This window comes from Sinohyriopsis cumingii, chromosome 6, assembly GCF_028554795.1.
Source record: "Sinohyriopsis cumingii isolate HCF-2022 chromosome 6, ASM2855479v2, whole genome shotgun sequence".
NCBI lineage: Eukaryota > Metazoa > Mollusca > Bivalvia > Unionida > Unionidae > Sinohyriopsis > Sinohyriopsis cumingii.
In genome coordinates this window covers 2,577,947-2,603,975 of record NC_142966.1, presented here as the reverse complement: position 1 = coordinate 2,603,975, position 26,029 = coordinate 2,577,947, and the positions used below count along the sequence as shown (strand labels likewise).

The 26,029-nt window shown below is 35.3% G+C and overlaps 1 protein-coding gene across 2 annotated transcripts in view; it reads left to right on the top strand.

Annotated features, from left to right (window-relative positions):
- Positions 1-26,029, top strand: part of LOC149796276 (F-box/WD repeat-containing protein 7-like) — a 91,309-nt gene that overhangs the window by 3,527 nt on the left and 61,753 nt on the right. For both annotated transcript variants that reach the window (XM_089960915.1, XM_089960913.1), the window contains exons 2-5: positions 8,370-8,504; positions 8,811-8,935; positions 16,325-16,958; positions 21,142-21,218. In XM_089960915.1, coding sequence (XP_089817041.1) covers positions 8,394-8,504; positions 8,811-8,935; positions 16,325-16,958; positions 21,142-21,218 — 947 coding nt within the window. In that variant the 5' untranslated portion in view covers positions 8,370-8,393. The remainder of the gene's footprint in view (positions 1-8,369; positions 8,505-8,810; positions 8,936-16,324; positions 16,959-21,141; positions 21,219-26,029) is intronic.

The following is a 26,029-nucleotide window of genomic DNA, read 5'->3' as shown; positions in this document are numbered from 1 at the left end:
CTGAAAAATGGCGTTAAACCCAACAACAACAACAACAACATATATCACCCATCCGCCCCCCGTGACCTTTAAAATTGGTAGCATACTGCACACTCAGTCATTTATTTATTTTTTTAAATTCTCATTTCTCAGCATTTCCATTTGGTCTGAAATGGGAATTTTGTTTTTTTATCCATCCAGCAAGTTCAGTTTAACTAGTTTCAGTGGACTGGAATTATTAGCTGTGTCAATTCCTTATTATTTATCCAAACATGTGGTTTTGTTTTGTCATTGATCGCTTGGCAGTCATATTGAGGTAAAAATATCAAATTCCATTATTTGGAATTCTCAAAAAGATATTGTTTGTTAGGGAATATAGTTTTGGAGTGCATAAAATTCTTAATTGGAATGTGATTTCTGTTTGAAATGAACTGTAGATTGCAGTACTGTAATGTGGATCTGGTTTGGAATGCATGTTATTGTGATTACGGTAGCAAGAAAAAAACTAATAAAGTACAGCCTGATGAAATTCAAGATGCAGAATGGTATGTTGTTATGTATATCTATATTGTGTGTTTAGTTTTTATCCATGGTTGTAGATTGTAGTGATCATTTATGAACAACACATTACATAGCTAATTTTTGTTCATGTTTGTAGATTCTATTTTGGGATAGTAATGCTAGAAATGGGTTGTTTACAACCTTGATAATGAACCTATGTACAGTTTGGGATAGTTTTCCATTGGTATGATTGAGTATTGAGACATATGTTATGTGGGGATGTATTGTGAAATATGTCATGTGGTTATTGGTACATCAGCACATTCAAGACCTGGCATTTATTTGGAATGCTCTTTTCTTTTGGACTTGTGATAAAACATTTTCAGATTATTTTTGATAGAATTCACAACACTAGTTTCTTCTTAAATTTTCATTTTTTAACTTTAAATTCAGTTATTTGTTAAGTTTTGCAAAACTTGTTGGTTTTGCTTCTATCTGTTACTTAGTTTAAGGCTGTGATCATAACAAAGTACATTTATTGCTGTTGATTTTAAATACCTCCTTTGGTTGAATTTTTATTTCCTTATCTAGTGCATGGACTGACTTGTGGGACGTCTCTGAGACTTCATGGCCCTTAGTCTCAATATATTTTATATAGACTTGGGAGGGCATGGCCAAATTGGCTCAAAATTAGTGAATCAATGTTAGATTGTTTTCAGATCATCTTTGACGTTAATGATAGAGGAAGAGGGAATAACTTATGGCTTGATTGTATTAACTTTTGATCAAATCTTACCATTGTTTTGATTGCCCATCAAATTATAATCACACTGAAGAAACTGACAAATATAGCAGCTCTTGAAGCCAGGTGTCAGTGAACAAAATTTAATTATGTTTTATTTAATGTATCATTCAATACAGATTTACTGGACTTTACGCTTGGGAATTTATTTCCTGTGTTGGAACTACTCAAGATTGAATAATGAGATGGAATAATTTTCTTAGGTGTATTTGTGAACTGCTAAATGCCATTTTAAACAGTCTATTCATTCTTGATTATTGAATACTTTGCATCATGGCTGTCATCAATAAACTTCCAGACAAAATGTTTTGACTGCTGTGGACTTTTGCTGCCGGGTTGGGTACTAAAATGGGTGAAGAAAAGAGCATGTGAGGTCAAATTGTCACAGTGTAGGGTAGTACAAAATCTCTTTTCATCTTGCATTGTTAGCTTTCATTGTGACATCACAGTGCACAACATTCAATCCAATTTGTACTGGATCACACCATTAGGTTGACTTTGTGCATAAATGTCCATGTAACACTGTGCTTTGTGTTATGTGTTAATCGCTGCATGTAATTAATGACCTTCCAAAGGAATATGAATTTAGGATGATCCAAATAAAGTGAATAATGGCCAATTAAGGGTATGCATAATCAAATTTTAAGAAATGACACCTGTTGCTAATATTTTGTACTGAACACACACATGACATATATAACTTTTCTGTAGTGATGTTCATTCCAGTCCACAGATTAAACAAACAAAAAACAGAAAGTTAGTAACGGTACTCAGGGATAGGAGAATACATGTCCTAAAAGTGTAGCAAAATTTAAGTAGGAGTGAAAAGGCAAATTTCCATGGATTAAAAATGTTGGGAAAGATGGAAATACAGTACACTGATATGTGACCTATGTGAGGACGCTGAAAACCAAACCTGTTTTACACTGAATGCTGGTCTGATCTTTAAAACTGAAGTATAAAATAATCTTTGTTCAATTTATATACCAAATATACAATATTCATTCATAACTCGAAAGAGAAACACTTGTACAAAATATCAGTTATGACCATGAATATCTCACTTTATCCTTGTTTGTTTCTTACAAAATGCTTTACACATGCTTCTCGTTACATGTTTTGTTATTTTGTTAATACACTGAAAAACTGCACTTCCAAGTGTATGGCAGCTTTTAAAAAAAACTGCCCCTTGAGATTCATCCAAAAACTTACTTGGACTTAAATTATAGCTTTATAGAGGTTATAGCAGAGTTTGAATGCTGTACTGCAAGCAGTTTTTCATGATGAAGTATTTTTATGGGCTTGTGTAGATTGATAGCTCAGGAATGGTGAACAGATGGGTGGTTTGGTAGTGTTCCACAACTTTTGGCAATATTTTTGGGGAGGCATGAAAATGCCCAGTGACAATAGCAGATACCTGGAATGCTGGACCTTTTCATACCTGCCAACCATTACATTTTTGGGTGTAATCTTATTAACATTTTCCATTGAACTACGTCTTAAGCTTGCCTGTGTATGGATTATGTTTATTTGGCATTTTGAAAAGAATCAAGCAATAAAAAGTTGTAGATTTTATTAACGTGTATTTAATTCCTACATGTACTTTCTAAACACTTGTCCATTGTAGAACTACAAGTACTTTCCAAACACGATCATGCTCTATTTGCAGCAGCTGTGTAAGACAAGTTTTCAAGAAAATGAAGTTTCAGAACATGTCTTGGAGATTCATGTATAATGAAGTGTAGCAAAATTTAAGTATTTAACATGTATTCTCCAATTAGTTTAATATGTTGGTGCCCCTTCTTGTAAGGCCACTCTTTTTCTGCAGCAGTAAAGTGGCTCTGTAAAAGTTTGGCCTTGGGGATGACACAGATTAAGAAATATTTATTAATTATGAAAGAAATGACTAACTTTTAAGTATTTACTAACTTCATTTAAGAATGAAAGTTGTGTTATCAGTTTATGGACTTAATATAAAAATTTTGTCAGTGTTATTTAAAAGTATCGTGAATAATCATCATTGGTGGGGCAAGTCCACCTTCTCTGTAAAATCTGAGCACAAACATCTGGTTGTATATTGACGATGTTGAACCATTTTTGCTTCAAATTTTTTAGTAGTAATTAAAGGACACACTTCATTAAAAAGAAATTGCTTAAATATTTCATTTTATTAAACAGTTTCAAAGAAAAAAACTTGTAAGGAAACATTCAGAACTTTTCAGATACATTTGGTACATTCTAAAATTAGCTGCAGGTCATAATAAAATGTACATATTTTTTTTCTTCTTCTCTTTCTTTCAATCCATATATTGGGGCCCCGAGTGGCTGAGTGGATCACTGCCATCTCACCTCTGCCTGCGTGGGTTCGAGTCTTGGATTTGGCCAATGTGGGTATGTGAGAAAGCTTGCCAGTAGCTTCTCGTGGGTCAGTGGTTCTCTCCGGGGTTTTCCCAGGTTCATCCTCCACCATTAATACTGGCCGCCATGTATCCTATTGTGTGCTGAAAAATGGTGTTAAACCCTACAACAACAACAACAACAACAACAACAATCCATATATTAAAATTTTTTTAAACCTAGTAATTGTGTTCCAGAACAGTACAAGATGCCACTTATGTTTATTAGCATCAGCAACATGGAGTTTGATTCAATCATTTCCATATACATCATTATTAACAAAACAAGCAGTGATAATGAAAATAGCTGTCTAAAGGAATTAATGAGTAGAACCATATTACTTTGTTTAGATCCAGCAGTTTATGCACTGAAGATACAGTTCGACGGTGTTTGCTGTGTTTAGATACAGCTGTTTATGCACTGAGGATATAGTTCATCTGTGTTTGCTGTGTTTAGATCCAGCAGCTAATGCACTGAGGATATAGTTCATCTGTGTTTGCTGATGATTGATAGATATATTTTAATATTGAGAAGGAAGCAACTCAGATCTTACTGACACATCAGTTTGTGAGTACTGCATGTCATCTGGACCTTATATAAGTTTGTCATCAATTTATTAACATCATTTGTTTTGTTTCTAGCATTGATTAATGTTGAAATCCCTTAAATGAATTTTATTGTAGGGCAGATGAGATTATAATTCTCGTGTATTGATGTACGTTGGTTGTACTCCCCCCCCCCCATGTTAAGCAAAATTAGTTATCCTCACAGTATGCTGCTGTGTTTATGTACCCAGTTGCTCACAACTTAATGAGGGAGAGATGTAAAAGCATAAGTTGTACTAAACAATTTATGTCTTTTAGTTGGGTCATTCCATACCAAGTCACCCAAAATTAAAAAATCCTCATGGGTGACCATTTCTGATTTCCATAAAAATGTGTCCAGGTGTACATCTGTGTAAATGATACTGACATGCAAAATTTCATTCACAGCTTTTGATTACCCTTGCAGTTTTGGTCAATCAAATTGGAGAGATAGGGATGGCATAGTTTAATCACAATGGCTTACAACAGCATGTTTTCAGATGCTTGTAACATTTTTATTTTACAGATATCAGACTGAAATTTACTATGCTACATATTTGTGTCCTGGGGAATTTAAATCCGAGCTCAGATTTTCAAAATCTCAGAGTTGTGGAGATATACACCCACAAATTAGCCTTTTGTTCATTGTGGATTTATTTCTTCAGATTTTAAGGTAGTACTATTACCTGTTCATGCATCACAGAAACCAGATATGGTTTTATTTAAATTAATCTCATCAGAATCAGGTTCATTGTTAACCTCTGCATCATTTTTAGACTTGAGACAAATTGCAAAATGTGAATGTTGTGCCCTCAAAAGTGATACGACTATATGGGCATGATGATAATGATTTTTTTTCTCCATGCATAATGATTTTTTTAATAATATGATCAAGATAAATATCTTTGCTTTATTTTGCCATAATGTCACATATGTTAAGATAGATTTATACACTCACGGTGTTTATGTGTTGAAATACAGAAGGTGCATTGCAAGTCTGAAATAATAATAAACAGTTTAAAGCTGAAATCAGTCAGTTGGCTGGGTCATTATGATACAGGATGATTCTTCACAAGATAGGTAAATAATGATTTATCAATGCATACAGACTTACCTAGACACATACATAGCCTTCTCACCTTGAAAAACTCTGAATACTCCTCCAAACAATTCTGTATTGACCAAAAATTTGGGTGACCGAATTATTAAGTTTGTAAGCAGAGTGGGATTAGATCTTGTGGAAACATTCAACACAATTACATGAAGGATATGTTTATTTATAATGTATGCAAATGATGAATGAATCTTTGACTTATATGTACATGTATTTAGTCCAACAATGGATATATAGTGGATATAACAAATTAAGGACCCTCTTGTACACATCAGCAAGACAGAGGAAATATTCTGTATAAATAATTCATTGTGCAAGTGATTCTGCGATTACATATATATACCTTAGAATTGAAGAAATATAGAAAAGTTGCTTGTCGGCACAGAATGATAAAGTGGGTAGCTACTAAGCTTCATTGATATACAGTACAGATGTCTGTATGTTTTTCATAATTGTCAGTTCTGTTGAACATTTTATACCTGTGGGTATTTTGAGGCAAATGTCATGAAATCATTGAGCTTAGGGCCCTGTTTATAATATAATGACCTTATCATGTGCTTCAGTAATGTGCTTTGTATATTATACAAGGGTATTTCCATCCTTAACTTGGCACACTTACCAAATGGAAAGACCAGGTCATTACCATATCTAATGAAGCTTTGCTTACAAGGGAGACAACAAACATTGCACACATTATTCATTATGTAACTGGTGCTCTGTCTTCCATTCTTACAAGGACTTCATCTGTCATTAGTTCCTATGAGACCTCACATGCTCATGTTATTTTTTCACCCTTGTACATATAGGATGGTCAGCAGGCTATTGATGCAAAATGTTGGCTGTGTCATAATTTACGTAGGGACAGTTGCAGTGGCTGCATATCTGTGTATGCTAGCCTAGTATTTGACATCATTTGCAAATACAAAAATCAGAAGGGGTACATCATGGTAAATTTGGCATATCACAGAGACAGATCCTGAAATGGGTAATGTTATGAGTGGAATTAAATAGAATAAATGCAATCAAACAAATGCAGAAATGACTGTGTTTTGAATTTAATGGAATGCAAAACACAAAGCCATGAATGATAAATGAAAATAGAGTGAAAAGCAAATGTAATTAACAAATCAGTTTAAAAATTGATTATTTTTCATGACACTGACAGTCCTCGTTTGATAATCCAAGATTAGAGTCTTTACACTGACAGCCCTTCATATGATAATCCAAGATTAGATTCATTACACGTCATATGATAGTCCTTCCATATGAATTTAAGATCAAATTCATGACGCTGACAGTCCTTCCATATTAATCCAAGATCAGATTCTTTACACTGAGTCCTTCCATATGAATTTAAGATCAAATTCATGACACTGACAGCCCTTCATATGATAATCCAAGATCAGTTCCTTTACACTGAGTCCTTCCATGTGAATTTAAGATAGATTCTTTACACTGACAGTCCTTCACCCCTTACAAACACTGATATTGTGCTTGTCATCACAGATTTATAAAAAAAATGCCATTGTGTGATAATATCATCACTGGTGGTCCTAGCTGTAGTCTTGATGTAAAGAAGACAAAATGAAACAGAAAATTTGCTGGACAAAAGAATGATATTTTCATAAGTATCTATATTCATAGATTTAGGAATTAATCCTAGCAGCCACACAAAACTGGTAATCCTTCAGAAATACTGAGTTTACATGTAAGTATTCCAAAACTATTTTTAAATGTTTGTGGTTGCAGTTGTATTTCATTTGATCCAAAATTCAATGGTGCCTCTTGCATTTTATGCATTTGCTATTTCATTAAAACATACTTTTGTTAAGACAAGATACAAAAGCTGTAGTCCTCTCCATTTAACACTCAAAAACGTAAAACCCTGACATTGGTTAATGCATTCTTATTTACTTGCAAAAATAAGAGAAACTAAAAGGAAATTATGGATGACTGCATTAAATCTTCATGCTGTTCTGATTATATACACAGAAAAAGACAAGGTGATAGATAAAGTGCAAAACAGGAATAGAATAACAATTGATTACAGACAGATGGTAGGTTTGATAAAATTACTCATTTAAGGGTTGGTAAGAAGAAAGAAATTTCTGCAGAAAATTAAACTTGTTTTTTAATTTGGGACCTCAGATCATTGAGAACCCTGCTAATTTCAACCCCTCATCTTGAGTTTTTGAGGACCCTGCTCAACTCCTATCAAGTATGGCTTTTGTTACTGATATAAAAAAAATAATCTGTCAGCACATTTTTCCAACAGACCTGCTTTACCATATCAGACCAAGTGATAAGTTGAGTCCTAGCATTGAAAGCTTTCACAATCATACAAAAGAGATATCAATGCACCATCTGGTCCTGCCATAGTTATTCAATGTAGATTTGTATTGACGATGAAAGAAGAAAGTAATGGGATTTGTAACCAGTACAGTCCTATCATAGTATACTGATATTGTTGCAGTCATTACTAACTTGAATTTAGGACTGAAGCATGATTACTGTGTGACTTGAATCTGGGACTGAAGCATGATTAGTGTGTGACTTGAATCCAGGACTGAAGCATGATTGCTGTGTGACTTGAATCTGGGACTGAAGCATGATTAGTGTGTGACTTGAATCTGGGACTGAAGCATGATTACTGTGTGACTTGCACTGATTTGGATCTAAGACTGAAATTGATTACGGCTGGACTGGTAGAACAAATTTGGATTTAGATCTGATATGATTGCTGTTTGACTTGAATCTGGGACTGAAGCATGATTACTTTCTGACTTGAATCTGGGACTGAAGCATGATTACTCTCAGACATGGCTTGTGGACTGAATCCTGATTACTGTCTGACATGGATCATTGACTGAGACATGTTTCTGTCAGTTGGAGTATGGATTGAAAGATGATTACTGTTAGACATGGATCTAGGACTGATGCATGGTTGTCTAACTTAACATAAGCATAATAAATTATCAAATGTCATTTTCAGGCCACATAATGGAAGTGGCGGTAAATGATGGCAGCTCCGGAGAAGATTGACATCAACACTGCTTCCATCCAGGACTTCGAACAGCTGATCGGAGTTGGCCACTGCAAGGCTGAAGCTATTGTAAAACACAGAAAAGTAAATTACTCAAAAGAATTATATTTTTTCCTAAATAGTCCTCAGAAGTAAACATTTTACCAGCACTGTTTAGACTATTAAAATATATAATTTGTACAAGTAACAATGTAACTTACTTTTTAACCAATTGTGCAAATTTGCTTATATTTTTTGTACATTAACTAGTATTTTTGAAGTAAAAATAATGTTACATTTTGAGAAGAGAATATTATATAGGATATAAATATCACATGTGCAAATCTGACTTTAAGTGAAAATATTAAAACTTAGCATGCATGTCCCCATACCTTCTTTGAATGCTTTCAGTCTGTTGGAGGATTTTCTTCAATCAGTGATATCAGTCGAGTACCAGGGGTCGGTTACAGCATCTTAGATGTAAACAGAGGAAGGCTTGCTTGTGGAAGTGCAACTGCTCAGCGCAACTCTCGCAGGTAATTAATAATTGTTTGTTTGTCAATACTGGTTCAGTTTAGTATAATTCTCTGGTTAAAGGTACTTCTTTGAAGGACTTAATACCACTTTTGTTACCGTTATGACACTATGGTCTTAAAGAAAGCAACAGAAAAGAGCAAAACCAACACGTTTTGTAATATTCAATAAACTATTTATTTTCCTGGTATACACAAGTGAACATTTAAAAAAAAGGAACTTAAGTATTGTGAAGTAAATTTCAGAGTCCTAAAAGTTCTATCACAGATCCAGATGTAAGAAGGTCTAATTGAATCTGTGTTGATGTGCCTGTAGTCTTTAATCTGTTAATGTGCCACTGGCCTGGATTGTGATGATATGTTAACAGTCTTTTGATGTATCAGTGAAATCAAAAATGTCCATGCCTGAATTTGCTATAATTCCAAATCAATGTTCCAGTACAAGAACATTATTGTGTATTTTGTATTTCCAGTGAATAATAATTTGAATAAATAAATCCAAGCAAATAAAAAACTGAACACAACAATAAGACTGATTCTGCTTCAAGATGTTAAGGCGAGAATGAGTCATTTTTAGATAAACAAGAACATATACCCCTCTTCATAACCTAGGTCGCAATAACCATTATCTGGAAATACTTTGCCACTTTAATGGAATTTTCCATTCTAGAAGATTCTAAGGTCAGAATCAAGACTTTCTTTTAACTCAAGTTCAGGTAAATGTGTTTACAGCAATAATGATCTGAATATTTAATTCACACTTGTATAAAAATATTAGCTATGTATTATGTTGTTTACAAAATAAATGTCACTGGTCAGGTACACATTGAACTTGATTTTAGACTAAGTCATGTACAAAATACAGATGTATATAACTTATAGTTATTAAGAGAAGCCAAAAATAGTACAAATTAAATAAAAACAACATTACAAAGACATTTTATGTTGGTAATAAACCAGCATTGCCTTCTTGTGAATGACTTTTAAAAATTATAACACCAATTTAACGAGCTGTGGTGACTTGGTCATTAGATTGATAGACTCATTGCAGAAAGGGTGAGGGTTTTAATCCTTCCATCAGATCAGCCTGGGTCAGCTACCATAGTTTCTCCTTGGGCAAGGCACTTTACTCCCATTGCCTTGACACTTAATAACCTACTTGTGTTGCTGTGCTGTAAAACACCAAGCCAAACCAAGCCAAATGTCTACCATTTCTAATAATATTTATTCTGTTGGCTTTAGCTCATCTGTCTGTAAGGCATAGTGAGCTTATGGTATGGTCCTGTCATGTGTCCATTGCTATTTTCAGCCTCTCAAAAACCACTTGACCAAACTTGGCAGACAGCATCTTGACATTAAGTCCATTTAAGCCTTAGCTCTGTCAGTTATAGACCAGAAGAGCTCATGTAATCAGTTGTTGTCGGTACATTTGTACAAGTTTGTTTTTTATCACATCTTTTCCTGAACTTCTGTGAGGATTGCCTTGAAAAGGTACACAGCATATATGAAAATGGTGTTGCTCGGATATAAGATTTGGCTGCCACAGTGATCGTCTTGAAAACCTTTTTGTTGCTTCTTGGTCTTAATTGACTATCAACTTCATGTGATGTTGATTTGATCCTAACTGTAAAATGTACTAATAAAAACCAATATGGCCATCTTGGTAGCCATTTTAAAAATCGTTTTTGCTACACCTCCATAAACGATGGTCAAAATGATGTGCAGGTTTTGTCAGTACAAATAAATATATGTGATATCTAGTTGGTCCTAAATGAGGTGCCTATCTCACATCCAATATTGCCATTTTGAAAATCTTCCTGCTACGTGTCCTTAATAGGATGATCAAATTAACATGGAGTTTTCATATAAAACTTTAATTTTATGTCTAGTTGGTCCTTAATAAAAAAATAGTGCCTCTCTGACATCCAATAAAGTTACATTCTGGGGATGGGGCGTTTGGAAAATCTTGATATTGCTACTCCTCTTGAATGGATGGTCATATAGACATGGGTCTTTGTTGTGAAATACTTTTTATTCCATCTAGTTGGTAATAAATGAAAATGGTGTTTATCTGACATCTCATATGGTGTCATTTTCAAAATTGTTTTATTTTCTAGTCTTCATGAATGGATGGTCTTATTGCCATGTAGTTTACAGTAAAAAGTCAAACATTCTATAACATCTTCAGAGTCCCAGTTGAGAAGAGAAGTTGTGGTACCTCAGTTGGTAGAGTGTTGAAGTCTTAATCTATGGATCTCGGGTTTGATACCTGCCCAGGTCAGCTGCCTCAGCATGTCTTATGGAAAGGCATTTTGTTTCAATTTCCTCAGCATGATGTAATGATGTGTTATAAGTACTTTAAAAACCAACTATCCAGCCAATCATTTTTTGAATGAAAATGGTGCCCAGTGTTCAAAGAAAATTGTTTTTTGGTCCAGGCTGGCAACTTAAAAAAGCACAAACCATGATTCCAATTTCCATGTGCCCAAAATTAACCCATTTGTTTGGGGGGGGGGGGGTCACACAACATTGCAACTACTTCAAATATGGAGAAAAAAAAGCATATTAAATTGGCTTGTGTATTTATTCAGATCTCAAATATTCCAAGTAATGTTTTTCACCATGTCCTGATGTTTGCCATTGTCCAGTTGTACTATTAATGTCATCCTTACTCATTGGATCAGCAGTGTTGATTTCATTAGCATCTGAAGTGTGTCTTGCTTGACATAGTTTTTCTGAACATTTTTGATGTTCGTAAGTGCCACATGACATGTTTATCCAGTGTTGTGTTACACTACTGTAACCAAGAGCAAAGGGACAGAATTAAAATTTAACTTCAAACATATTGAACAATACAATAGCAATTAAACAAGACCCCCCAAAAAATACTTAAGTGTTTCTGCTGAAATCATTTTTGGTCAGTCTTTCATTTTTATCTTGCCTCTGTCCAAGGACAGCTAATGTTTATTCAAATACTCCAAAGCTTTCATGGACCACATGTTATCCCTTTATTATTTATAATACCTCAAAAGACATCCTGCAATTTCGCCTAAGTTCTCCAGATTTCGACAGTAAGGTATTCAGTCAACAGCTTGTTGTATATACAACCAATAAAAATGTTGGGTTTTTTTTTCTTCAGTTTTTAAATAATCTGTTAATTTTCAAAAGGAGGGGGTTTTAACTATAAAATAGTATTGCTTTAGCTGGTCTTTAAAAAAAAAAACTATTTTATCCTACCACCTGTAGAATCACAATAATGTTAAAGCCAAGTGGGCAGTAATTATAGTTAACCCTGGTAGTGCTTTGTTGTTTTGGGATGACCATGAAACCAGTGCTGATTTGTTTCTGACCGCCCTTTCTGTGTATGCTGAATTGTTTCAGAACAATACAGACATCTTGGGCCAAATCCATATAACAACAACAAAACTAGTATTTATAATCAGATTGCTGTGAAATTGTACACAGTGATGCATATATGCATGCAGATTGCAAACACAAAAAATGTCAGTGAAATTGATGTGTGTTCATGGTTACCATAGCAACCATATAGAGAAAATGGATGGAAAAGTAATTTTTGACCAAAAAAAATGAATATAGTGTATACTTTTCCATCAAATATAGTTATTCTGAATGTGTACATGGACAGTTAATTTGTTTCTACATATTACATATCCTCAGTTCATTACTTTAAGGCCTATGCTAGATAATTAAAACTTTACTTTCAACTTTCAAACATGTCTCTACATTTCAGTATGGTACAATATTTAGATGGTGCAATATTTGTGCAGTTATTATTCACAAATTTCTCCATGTAAAACATAATTCTATTCACTTGTATAGTTCAGTGATAAAGAACAAATACTAATCATACTGATAATGGTAAACAATTATAAATTTACTTTGGTTGTCATAGCAACCAAAAAGTAATGTTAGTTTTTGAAAGGTTTTAAAGACTGTTTAAAATAATATTGTTGGCAGAATCTTTTATCCAACTAAACACAGCATTCATTATTCAAAGAACTCAATGTTATCAATTTATTTTAATTATGAAGGTAAAATAATAATCATAATGTAGAACAATTATATTTGTCATGTTTTAGAGTGAAGACAATAATGTTTATACAGTGAAGTCAAACTAACAGAAAATTAGTTATCTCATTTGAAAATTGTTGAAAGGCAGCTGTCTTACAGATTTTTATGTAAACATCTCTATAAGCAATTACTGTTGGTTGCAAGAATAAATTTGATGAATAACAAGTATCACTACATGTGACAAATGTAATAACTAACACAAAATCCATATGCAGGTTTGTTATCGACTGCAGTGGACTCTGTTATTTCATCACTTCATGTAAATGGAACAAATATAAATTTTTCTTTCAAAATAAAAAATACTGTTAGAAAAGTTACGATTTCACACATGGAATTAATGACTTTTAGTGTTATTTCTAGACTCAGACAACATAAACTTTTCTTTTTGCCAGCTTCATTACTAAACCTTATGTACATCATAACCTTCCTTTACCATCTATTAATATGCAGACTGAATTTGATTTCTTTAATAGCTTTTATAATAATGCATTCTTTAATATATGACAGCAAATATAGTTTTTGAATAACTTGCTTTACAACTCAAGTTGTTTTAAATTCTTATTTTTAATACATCTTATAATGTTTAGCTATTATTGGCGGGGGGCGTCCCTCTTCTGATCTTTTCAGACCATTATAGTTTGGCCCACCTTTCTAACTGTAGTTGTACCCATATGTTTAGTGTATTTGTTCAAGGTGAATGCTATTCGTTAGAGTTTTTATTTTTTGTTTATTTTCTTTCATAAAGTATTTTTTGGGGTAGCTTGTATGGGTTGTGCCTGTGCGCTTTCTCATATTGTATATTTTTGTTTGTTTTCTTTAATTATTTTTGGGGGGTAACTTGTATCGGTTGTGCCTGAGCACTTTCTCATACTGTATTTTTTTCTTCTATTGTATGTTTTGGGTAATTCAGATCCTCTTTTTAAATTTTTTTCTTTTCATTTTCCACAATTGTCAGTGGCCTACCAAATAGATGTATTTAATTCTTTTACAGTCTAGTGTCTACATCTGAATGATTTGAATGCAATATCATCAGATAGAGCAATATTATCACAGCCATTAGTTTGGGTCTTCTCATGACACAATAGAGTAGTGTACCAATTTTCGGTTATATATGGAAATGAAAGAGTCAAAAAATGCCAGTGTGCTACCAGGTTTGCTCTTTGATCTTTACTGCCAGGTGAGGCAGAAATTAACAACAGTATGAACACTGAGATGGAGTTTGAAACACTTGCGAACTCTTGTGTCCAATACACATGTATGATAGTGATATTGGTTATAGTGTCAGAGCACTTTCATATCAGCACGTGGTATATTCCTGCAGAAAATTAATTCTCAAAATTCGGAAAACTCTGCCTATTGCTGTTTATTACTCCACACAAAGCCCTAACAAACTTTATTCTAATTTGGACTATCCCATACATATATACAATAATTGGCGCCAACTGGGTATGGGACAGCTGCGAGACTGCAACTACTTATCAGCCACCTTTACATCAACGTCCACTGTTGACAAGAGACTTTCCTGGGCAAATAAGTCTGAGTATTTGCTTCACTGATGTTCTCTTACAGTGATGCAGAGCCATGATCTTAAGAGACAATTACATATGCTAGCTCCCTGTAATTATTAGCACACAATTAATGATTGGCCTAGATTGGACATCCATAGACGTCACTGACCTGTGCCATAATATTATAGTATCCGTACACAGAGCTAGGTGATGTTTGACCATAAATATATGGTTCCCATCTACACAGCCAGGTGACATTATCCATAAATATATGGCTTCTGCACTACCAGGGTTAAGCCAGGCAATTTGTTCCCGTTCATAGGTCACATGCTTCATTTTGTAAACAAAGTTTATTACTTTGGATAGAAGTATGATAAGTAGACAATCTTGATAAGGGTAAATGGCATATTTAGGGATAAATATTAATAATTTGCTAGTCTTTTAACAACTTGAAAATAGAATAATGCATTTCATAAATTGGTTTGAAGTTTTCATTGGTAAATATATTTTTTTTATAGTCCTCTCAGGCATTTCAGTTAGAATACAAGAAGGTCTTGATCTGAAATCATAGGGCCCCAGGTGTTGGGCTATTAAATACGTTTTTGAGTTCTGGTGCCCATCAGACCAGTAACATGGCCAGTGGGGCAGCCATCATGAAAATTTTGTTACTGTTACTCCTGTTGAGTGGATGGTCATAGTAATATGGAGTTTTCAGTGAAGAACTTGTGATATCTACATGGTCTTAAGGGCTGTTCTTGTAAAACATACTTTGGACCCACAGGAGGCACTTTAAATGTGGAATTAGTCACCCCGTAGATGCAGTTGACAAATTTATTGTTGTTGTGGGTATAAGACCATTTTTCAGCACATGAGAAACTATACATTGTGGCCAGTATATATGGTGAAGGCAGAACCTCAAAAAAACCCGGTCACAACCAGCTACCCATGGAAAGCTACTGGCAAGCTTTCTCATACCCGCAGTGGCTGAGCACTAGATTCGAACCCATGCAGACTGAAGTAAGATGGCAGTGGTCAATAAAAGCAAGTGCTTTAGATCGCTAAGCCACCCAGGGCTCCTGAGAATTATGTAAAAATCTTTTAATTAACTTTCTGAGTTACCAGAGTACAGTAGCATATTTTTTATTTTAAAAAAATGCCTTCCCTGGATACCTTATACAGCCTCGCCATCTTGAAAACATTGTTACAACTACTTCTCCATTATTGTTAACTGTTGTGAAATGGGGTTTTTAATAAAGACTTCTAATGATATATGGCTGGTTTTAAATGAAAATGGTGCTGATCAGACCTGCAATATGGCTTCTGTGGTAGCCATCTTGAAAATATTGTTATAGCTGCCTAAGCACGTTACTTCAGCACATGCTATGATCCTTTATAGACGCATAGTTCTCGCTACAAGACTTCATCACATGCTATGATCCTGTATAGACACATAGTTCTCACTGCAAGACTTCTATTAATAGCTTGTTGGTCCTAAATAAAAATGGTGCTGATCATTGGTTGCCTTCTTGAAAATCTTGATTTTAGTTCAGTTTTTCTAGAGGAGCATGAAAATCACTGATGGGTATGAAATTTAAAGATTAAAACCAAGTAGAAGGTGTGATATTCATTTTAAACCTTGTTGCAGGTGTGATATTCATTTTAGTTGAAGTATAATATTTCATTTTTCCTTGCTATTGCAGCTTAAACATTTTAAGAAGTAGATGCTTGTGAGAGAAATAGTGTATGGTCATTTAAGAAAGAAACACATGACTCTTGGTTTGTACATTTTTAGAGGAAGAAGGGGCAACCTTGATAAGTCTCCATCATCCAGTCGTTCACAGGGCCGGAGATCATCCAGTGCCAGGAGAGCAGGGTCAACTGTCAGAACACGTCAACAAAGCTCCAGTGAAGGACAATCTCAATCACCTAATGCCCCCATTAGGTCACCAGGTGCTTCAGTAAGATCACCTGGCCCTTCTGTTAGATCACCAGGTCCCTCGACTCGATCCCAGGTGCTCTTTGCCACTCGCGCACCAGGTGTCTCTATTCGGTCACCTTCTGCCAATTTGAGGTCACAGCAAAATCAGGATGTTCCTCAAGATGAGCCATCTTCAAGCTTCAGCAGGCAAGATGGAGGGATTTGCAGGCAGGCAAGTTCTACACAAGCAGACTCTTCAGCAGAAAGAAGTAAGCCGTGTCTTCACCATGAAGTCAGGAATCAGCTTGCTGAAAGAGTTGAGAGTGATACAGGGACTGATGATGAAACCCAGGGTGAAGACAGTCAGGATGAGGAGGAGGAAGAAGAAGGAGAGGAAATGGACAGCTGGATGGATGACCTGACAGAGGAGCCATTAGAGAGGTCTTCATTCATCATTGGCAGGTCCAGAATCCCTATCCCGATATCTGGCTCCCATAGGGGTAATCTTGTGAGTATTTTTACCAGTGCTCCAGCAAGGAAATTCATTTTTATGCATAATTTTTTATAAATAAGAAAGAAAAACAAATTAATCTCTGAGTTTTAGCAGACCTGGCTGTAAGGCCGTGTGAGTACCATGGTGCATTGTCTATCATCCAGTCATATTTGCACTTGGACTTTATTGTAAACTACTCAACACAATTTAACCAAATTTGACTCAAAGCATCCTTGCATGAACATCTTCAATTTGTTGAGATGAAGCCAGTCTGCCGTAACCTAAAGCATTAGGATGTATGATCAACCTCCTAAGAACTGTTCAACAGAATGTGACCAGATTCCACAAATCTGGGTGGGTCCATAGGGTCAAAAATTATTGTGGGAACACATTATACATTTTGCTTAAAAGTTTCTATGATCACTTATATTTTCTTAACCCCATTGCCAAATCGCTTCAGGTTTGGAATACACCTCCTATTTCAGTATCACTATTTTACCCTGGGTTTCACTCCATATCATGGCCAGAATTTTACTGGGGATACATTTTGGATGAAATATTTGGTGAGTTTTTTTGCAGTGCTTGTAGCTGATAACTTTTTGCCCTATTTAGTTTCATATTTATAATATAATATCATCGCATGCTCTATTTCTCTCATTGTCATTCCTGGTGCTGGGCAGGGCCATGGGTCATTATAATGGATTTTGGTTAAACTGGACAGGGCCATGGGTCATTGTAATGGGTTTTGGTTACATTGGGTGTGGCCATGTGTCATGATGATGGGTTTTGGTTTCACTGGGTGATGCCATGGCTCATTATAACAGGTTTTGTTTAGAGTTTTCTGTTGAAGTCTTTTCAGTTGCTTATTTGACAATATCCCCCACTACTTAGTTCGCTTCATATTTGGAATATAATATAATCACATACTCCCTATATCTCAGTACTACTTATGTGCCTGGGTTCTGTTAATGGCTGGGGGCACTGGGGTCAATACTTATACTGCAGAAACATTTAGTTTTTTCTGCCTTCACATACTTTTCTGTATCTTCTTTCCCTATTAACATTATCACATACTTGACTTTATCTTCTTACCCTGTTCACATTATCACATAATTTTCGGTACCTGCCAACCTTATTCACATTATCACATACTTTTATGTATCATCCAACCAAATTCACATTATCACATACTTGTCTTTATCATCTTACCCTGTTCACATAATCACATACTTGTCTGTCTTCTGTTCCTATTCACATTATCATATATTTGTCTGTATCTTCCAAACCTATTCACAATATCACATACTTGTCTGTATCTTCTTCCTGTTCACATAATCACATACTTGTCTATTTTCCAACCCTATTCACATTATCACATATTTGTTGATGTCTTCATTTCTTATTCACATTATCATTTCTTATCTGTATCTTTCTACCCTGTTCACATTATGAGTTCTTGTCTGTATCTTCTTACCCAATTCACATTATTATGACTGCTCCCGTGTCCTAGTGGGTAGAGTGTCTGCCTTGGATGCAGGAGGTCGTGGGTTCAAACCCCGGCTGAGTCATACCATAGACTTATAAAAATGATACTAACAGGTGCCATGCTAGGCGCTGAGCATTAAGAGGTTAGAGTTAGGACTGGTCAACCTCGTGTGAGAATAATGAGACTAGGTGGGACATCATGTTACATGTCTGCAGCATGATGCCCCAGTGCTAGACATCACTATAAAGTGCCACACTGCAGACATCTTAGTGATATGACTGATTTTTTTTTAAAGCTACATTAAAAATCAAAATCACACACACAGACTATTACATACTTGTCTATATCTTCTTACCATATTCACATTCTCAGTTCATAATCTGTATCATCTTACCATATTCACATATTAGTTCTTGTCTGTATCATCTTACCCTGTGCATATTATCAGTTCTTGTCTGTATCTTTTTACCTGTTCACATTATTACATACTTGTCTGTATCTTACCATATTCACATTACCAGTTCTTGCCTGTATCTTTCTACCCTGTTCACATTATCAGTTCTTGCCTGTATCTTTCTACCCTGTTCACATTATCAGTTCTTGTCTGTATCTTCAAACCCTATTCACATTATCAGTTCTTGTCTGTATCTTCTTACCTGGTTCATATTATCAGTTCTTGTCTGTATCTTTTAACCTGTTCACATTATCAGTTCTTGTCTGTATCTTTCTGCCCTATTTCACATTATCAGTTCTTGTCTGTCTCTTTCTACCCTGTTCACATTATCATTTCTTGTCTGTATCTTTCTACCCTGTTCACATTATCATTTCTTGTCTGTATCTTCTTACCCTGTTCATATTATCACATACTTGTCTGTATCTTCTTACCGAAATCACATTATTACGACCGCTCATGTGTCCTAGTGGTTAGAGTGTCTGCCTCGGATGCGGGAGGTCATGGGTTCAAACCCCGGCTGAGTCATGCCAAAGACTTATAAAAATGATACTAACAGCTGCCTTGCTATGCGCTCAGCATTAAGAGGTTGGTGTTAGGACTGGTCGGCCTCATGTCAGAATAATGAGACTGGGTGGGACATCATGTTACATGTCTGCAGCATGATGCCCCAGCGCTAGACATCATTATAAACTGCCAGACTGCAGACATCTTAGTGATATGACTGAAAAATTGTTAAAGCTACATTAAAAATCAAAATCACACATGCACACACACTATTACATACTTGTCTATATTTCTTACCATATTCACATTATCAGTTCCTGTTCTGTATCATCTTACCATATTCACATTATCAGTTCTTGTCTGTATCATCTTGTTCATATCATCAGTTCTTGTCTGTATCTTTTTACCTGTTCACATTATTACATACTTGTCTGTATCTTACCATATTCACATTACCAGTTCTTGCCTGTATCTTTCTACCCTGTTCACATTTTCAGTTCTTGTCTGTATCTTTTACCCTGTTCACATTATTATATACCTGTCTGTATCTTCTTACCCTTTTACATTATTACATACTTGTCTGTATCTTCTTACCATATTCACATTATCAGTTCTTGTCTGTATCTTCTTACCCTGTTCATATTATCAGTTCTTGTCTGCATCTTCTTACCCTGTTCACATTATTACATACTTGTCTGTGTCTTCTTACCATATTCACGTTATCAGTTCTTGTATGTATCTTTCTACCCTATTTACATTATCAGTTCTTATCTGTATCTTCTTACCCTGTTCACATTATCACATAACTTGTCTGTATCTTCTTACCCTGTTCACATTGTTACATAACTTGTCTGTATCTTCTTACCCTGTTCACATTATTACATAGTTGTCTCTATCTTCTTACCATATGCATGCACATTATCAGTTCATGTCTGTATCTTTCTACCCTATTCACATTATCAGTTCTTGTCTGTATCTTTCTACCCTATTCACATTATCAGTTCTTGTCTGTATCTTCTTACCCTATTCACATTATTACATAATTTGTCTGTATCTTTTACCCTGTTCACATTATTATATACCTGTCTGTATCTTCTTACCCTTTTACATTATTACATACTTGTCTGTATCTTCTTACCATATTCACATTATCAGTTCTTATCTGTATCTTCTTACCCTGTTCACATTATCCCATAACTTGTCTGTATCTTCTTACCCTGTTCTCATTGTTACATAACTTGTCTGTATCTTCTTACCCTGTTCACATTATTACATAGTTGTCTCTATCTTCTTACAATATGCATGCACATTATCAGTTCTTGTCTGTATCTTTCTACCCTGTTCACATTATCAGTTCTTGTCTGTATCTTTCTACCCTATTCACATTATCATTTCTTGTCTGTGTCTTCTTACCCTGTTCACATTATCAGTTCTTGTCTGTGTCTTCTTACCCGTGTTGCATACTTGCCTGTACAGTTGTACCTGTGTTGCATACTTGCCTGTACAGTTGTACCATTCACATTGGCTGTGTTCTTGGATGAGATTATTGTGATCATAGCTTGTATCACAATAGTTCTTGATCCAGTTTCCATTGTATTTATAATATAAAAATGGCTTAAATTTCCTTTTTCCTAGTAGCATGCCAACTCTTGGGCCAAGTCCCTGTTTGGGGGCCCATGGGGTTTCGCCCATTTATATTGACATCGGTCATCTCTGAGCATACTGTGTTCCTTCAAACATGTTTCTTGTTTCAGATGAAAAGGAAAAGCAACTCCAACAGAGATCACCTTCCTCCTGGAAAACGACTTTGTAAGTCAGGCAGTTACACAAGGTATGCAGACTTTCAGATTGATGAGGCACACATTCTTTCATTAAATTTTCATTTGGGGCTTTTTTTTATGGTCAGTGGTTATTCTGTCCTAATGCAGCATCAATTCCTTTCTTTTACTCGTAAAGTTTCAGAAAAAAAATAATGTAACACATTTTACAATTTCAGCTGTATATAGCAATGTCCTGAATTCATGAAAAGATCATAACATTGTGTACTAATGAAATTACATCACAGGTTTCCCTAGTCGTGTGTCTGACATTACATAAGAGATTGTACAAAAGTCTTTCTGACCAAGACTTGGGTATATTATTATTGATTTTTTTCTATGCAAACTCCCACCAGTTATTTAAAAAAAAATTGATTGCTAATCTTGACTCATGAATAATTCTGATTTTAAATTTGTATGATGATTTAAAAAATCTTTTGAGGCAAAATAAGAATGCTTTTACACAGAATGGCATAATGAACAGTTGTCAGTCCAGTACATGTGAATGGCATAATAAACTGAATAGTGTAAATGGTTGAAATGCAGATAAACAGTTGTCAGTCCAGTACATATGAATGGCATAATAAACTGAATAGCGTAAATGGTTGAAAGGCAGATAAACAGTTCCTTCCAAAAATCTGTGGTGGGAATCAGATGCCCTGTATGAATTGATGTATGTAATTAAGTCTTATTCAGTTAATACTTTAATATCTTTAATTGATGTATGTAATTAAGTCTTATGGAGTTAATACTTTAATATCTTTAATTGATGTATGTAATTAAGTCTTATGGAGTTAATACTTTAATATCTTTAATTGATGTATGTAATTAAGTCTTATTGAGTTGATACTTTAATATCTTTAATTGATGTATGTAATTAAGTCTTATTGAGTTAATACTTTAATATCTTTAATTGATGTATGTAATTAAGTCTTATGGAGTTAATACTTTAATATCTTTAATTGATGTATGTAATTAAATCTTATGGAGTTAATCTCTTTAATTGATGTATGTAATTAAGTCTTATTGAGTTAATACTTTAATATCTTTAATTGATGTATGTAATTAAATCTTATGGAGTTAATACTTTAATATCTTTAATTGATGTATGTAATTAAATCTTCTGGAGTTAATACTTTAATATCTTTAATTGATGTATGTAATTAAGTCTTATTGAGTTAATACTTTAATATCTTTAATTGATGTATGTAATTAAATCTTATGGAGTTAATACTTTAATATCTTTAATTGATGTATGTAATTAAATCTTATGGAGTTAATACTTTAATATCTTTAATTGATGTATGTAATTAAATCTTCTGGAGTTAATACTTTAATATCTTTAATTGATGTATGTAATTAAGTCTTATGGAGTTAATATTTTAATATCTTTAATTGATATATGTAATTAAATCTTATGGAGTTAATACTTTAATATCTTTAATTGATGTATGTAATTAAGTCTTATGGAGTTAATACTTTAATATCTTTAATTGATATATGTAATTAAATCTTATGGAGTTAATACTTTAATATCTTTAATTGATGTATGTAATTAAATCTTATGGAGTTAATCTTTAATTGATGGAGTTAACACTTTAATATCAGTAATATATTGTCCTCTACTGTTGCAATGCTGTCCTTTTCTAGGATGCTAGTCCCCATTCCAAGCTAATTATTCCCACCTCCAGTAAGTATTGGAGGGTCAGAATTGGAAAGAATATGAGCTGAATCTGACTCCTTATTACCAGCAAACATATGGAATAGCATCTATTTTTCCTTGGATGATGTACATGTTACGTGTGTTATATTGCTCATCAAAATTTGCCATGGTTTTCATCTTTTTGTCATTCAGCCACCATTTTGTATCAGTTGAGTGTTTGCCTCCTCAGTCCTATCTTTTGTTGAGTGTTATTTTTGTAAATTTATTGGGTTTATGGTGACTTGCATAACAGATGTCGGCACTTTATTGTTGCACATACAGGGGAGGAAGATGGGTCTCTCCTCCTTGCAGGAGGGATAGTCCTGTCTCCCTATGAAACAGGCTCAAGATGATGATATCAGGCCAGGTGTTTGAGGAGAAGGAAGTTTCTGTTAATGTCCTAAACCTTCTAGCATTGAGGACAAGAAAATTCTGTCTGGTCTGGAGGGGCTCTCTTGGGCTGCCTCTACTTCATGTCTCCAGTCGTCCCCAAACACAGAAGTTTTTTCGGGAACATGAGTTTGCCAGGCATCAAAAGGGGTTGTCTCTCCCCTCATCTACACTTAAGATGCTGGCTCCATTTTAGCTGGCTTCTTAAGCTAAGCCCCCCACCCTCACTTCTCAACGGACATGGCTTGGCTACTTCATGAGTGGGGATATTAGCTGGTGCATGGGTGTGCCTTCAGGTTAGAACCTTTGAGGTCATGGAGCTTATGGTCCATTTTTTTATGCAGATTGCTTCACTTTTCATGCCAATCTCATTTTGGAAGTCTTCTTCATGCTCTTGAAGGAGAAATCATTGTTTTCTATGACAGACCTGCCAACCCTTATGATTTTGTCATAAATCTTATGAAAATGACCCTTAAAATACGGACTTAAGGAATAAAAGCAAAAACTACAGAAAATAAATTGTTGCCAAAAAAATAACCGGACTCCATCTTTCTATTTCTGGATCTTTCAGGTGTTAAAAAAGGGTGGAAAGATTGGGCTGAGCAACCTATCTGCCTTAAACAGATTTCTTCAGGAAGAACGCTTTAAGATATAGACTGTTGTCTCGGTCTGGAATGCAGTAAGACTCTGTGACTGTGTGTTTACGATTTATCTTTAGGATGTGTACCATCACATCCCCATTCACTTGATGCAGGAAATAACTCATGCTTTGTCTTTATCAGGAGGTATTTTGATCGATTCCAGTTTGCCATACCTTAAGCCCCAGAACCTATACCAGGGTAATGGGGATAGTTGTAGCCCACTTAAGGTGTTTGGGATTCATATCCTGCAGTATTTTGATGGCTGGTTGATGTGCAACATCCTAAGAGATTCTCCTATGAAGGACCTAACCCTTTGTTGGTCAATGTTGACCCATCACAATCCTAGCCCAAACCTTGAAAAGCCAGATCTCATCCTTTCTGTGTGAGGATGAATTTTTTCGTCAACCTAGAGAGGAGTCATGTTCCTATGGACAGGATTTACCAAATCTTGCCCTCATAACAGCTCTTCTGTTCAAGACCTCATTGGCTCTCCTTTAGCTGGGCTCTTCGGGGGATTCTGAAATAAGCTGTGGACTTGGTTCCCCTAGGGACACCTTACTTGAGCCCTGTCCAGATCCAGCTTCTAGCAAACTGGAGAGCGCATAAGGAAACTCTATCACAGTCTACATTGATGGCTAAATAGGGGCCAGTTTCTTTCCAGCAACCCAATTCACATCAAATTTATGATGGGGTGCTCATTTGGAGCCAGATGGCATGGTTCTTCAGGGACTTTTGGTCACAACCCTTCATATAAACACCCTGGAAATACAGTCAGTGCTTCTTGCCTTACAGGGTGTGTCAACACCATAACTTTTAGTGCATTTTAGTTGCCATAGACAATATCAGTAGTTGGATACCTCAGGTGTCATGGAGGTACATGTGCTCCTTTTCTCTATGTGGAGGACTGGAACTTTGTCGTGTGGGCAGCCTCAGAGGAAATAACTCTCCAGGTCCACCATATTGCAGACAAGAGGGATATCCTGAAAGACACTTTGTCTAGAGGGGTAGTGTGGTCATCACAGAATTGTCTCAGCAACAGTCTATGGCAGAGTCACTTTTCCAACTGTGGGTGAGTCCTTTGGTGGACTATGAGACTGAACAACAGTTTCCCCTTTTATGTCTCTCCAGTTCCATATTAGAGTGCCTGGGCAGTAGATGTGATCATCTGTATATGTATGACTTACCACCTATCAAAACAATTCTGCATGTGCTTGACCAATCAGGATCTCCTCAGTTTGGCTTTATAGACGTGTGCTGTTATAGCAACTGCTCTATGTGCCGTACCATTTGACGGCAGGTCAGTTGCTTTCTCAGTTTCTGTTAGAATTGGAGGATCATCAAGAGACATGTTGATTTCTCATTGATAGATGACTGTTGATTTCCACTTGGGGCAGTCAGTCCATTGCCTTCTCACTGATAGATGACTGTTGATTTCCACTTGGGGCAGTCAATCCATTGCCTTCTCACTGATAGATGACTGTTGATTTAAGATTTTGTTGAAGTGTTCTGCCCATCTTTGAAGTAATGTTACTATGTTGGTGAACAGTGTGTTGTTGTCAGCAGTCAGGATTGCCAACATTCCAACTGTAGATTGTCATCAAGGCATCTTAGAAATTCTTCATGTCATTCTAGACTTTGTAGGACTTAATCTTACCTACCTTATTGCGTAGCCATAAGTCTTGTAACTCTCGAGATTGCTTCAGACAATCCTTCTGATGTTGAATCATGCCTTCTTAAGTTATGAAGTGCTTTCTTCAAAACAGGCCTTCTGTAGCTGATGTTTCTCATTCTGAAGTCTTTGTATGGCAGCATCATCTGACTAATCTTGATGTTTATTTGTGGTGGGACCAAGATTTTGTATGTAGTAGACAGTTTCTGAAGGATGCACAGTTTATCCTTGACATTCTTGGAGTTTATATTGATTGTATCTAGTCAACTGCACAGTTCTTCAACAAATGCCTGTTTCACATTCTCCTGTTTCAGCTCAGAGACACAGAGCTGTTTTTGGCCCTTTTTTGCCCTCTTTTTGTGCTAGGTTGAATCTGGATATTGGGCTTGGAGACTGTGAGGCTGTAGTCAGTCTATTATTCTG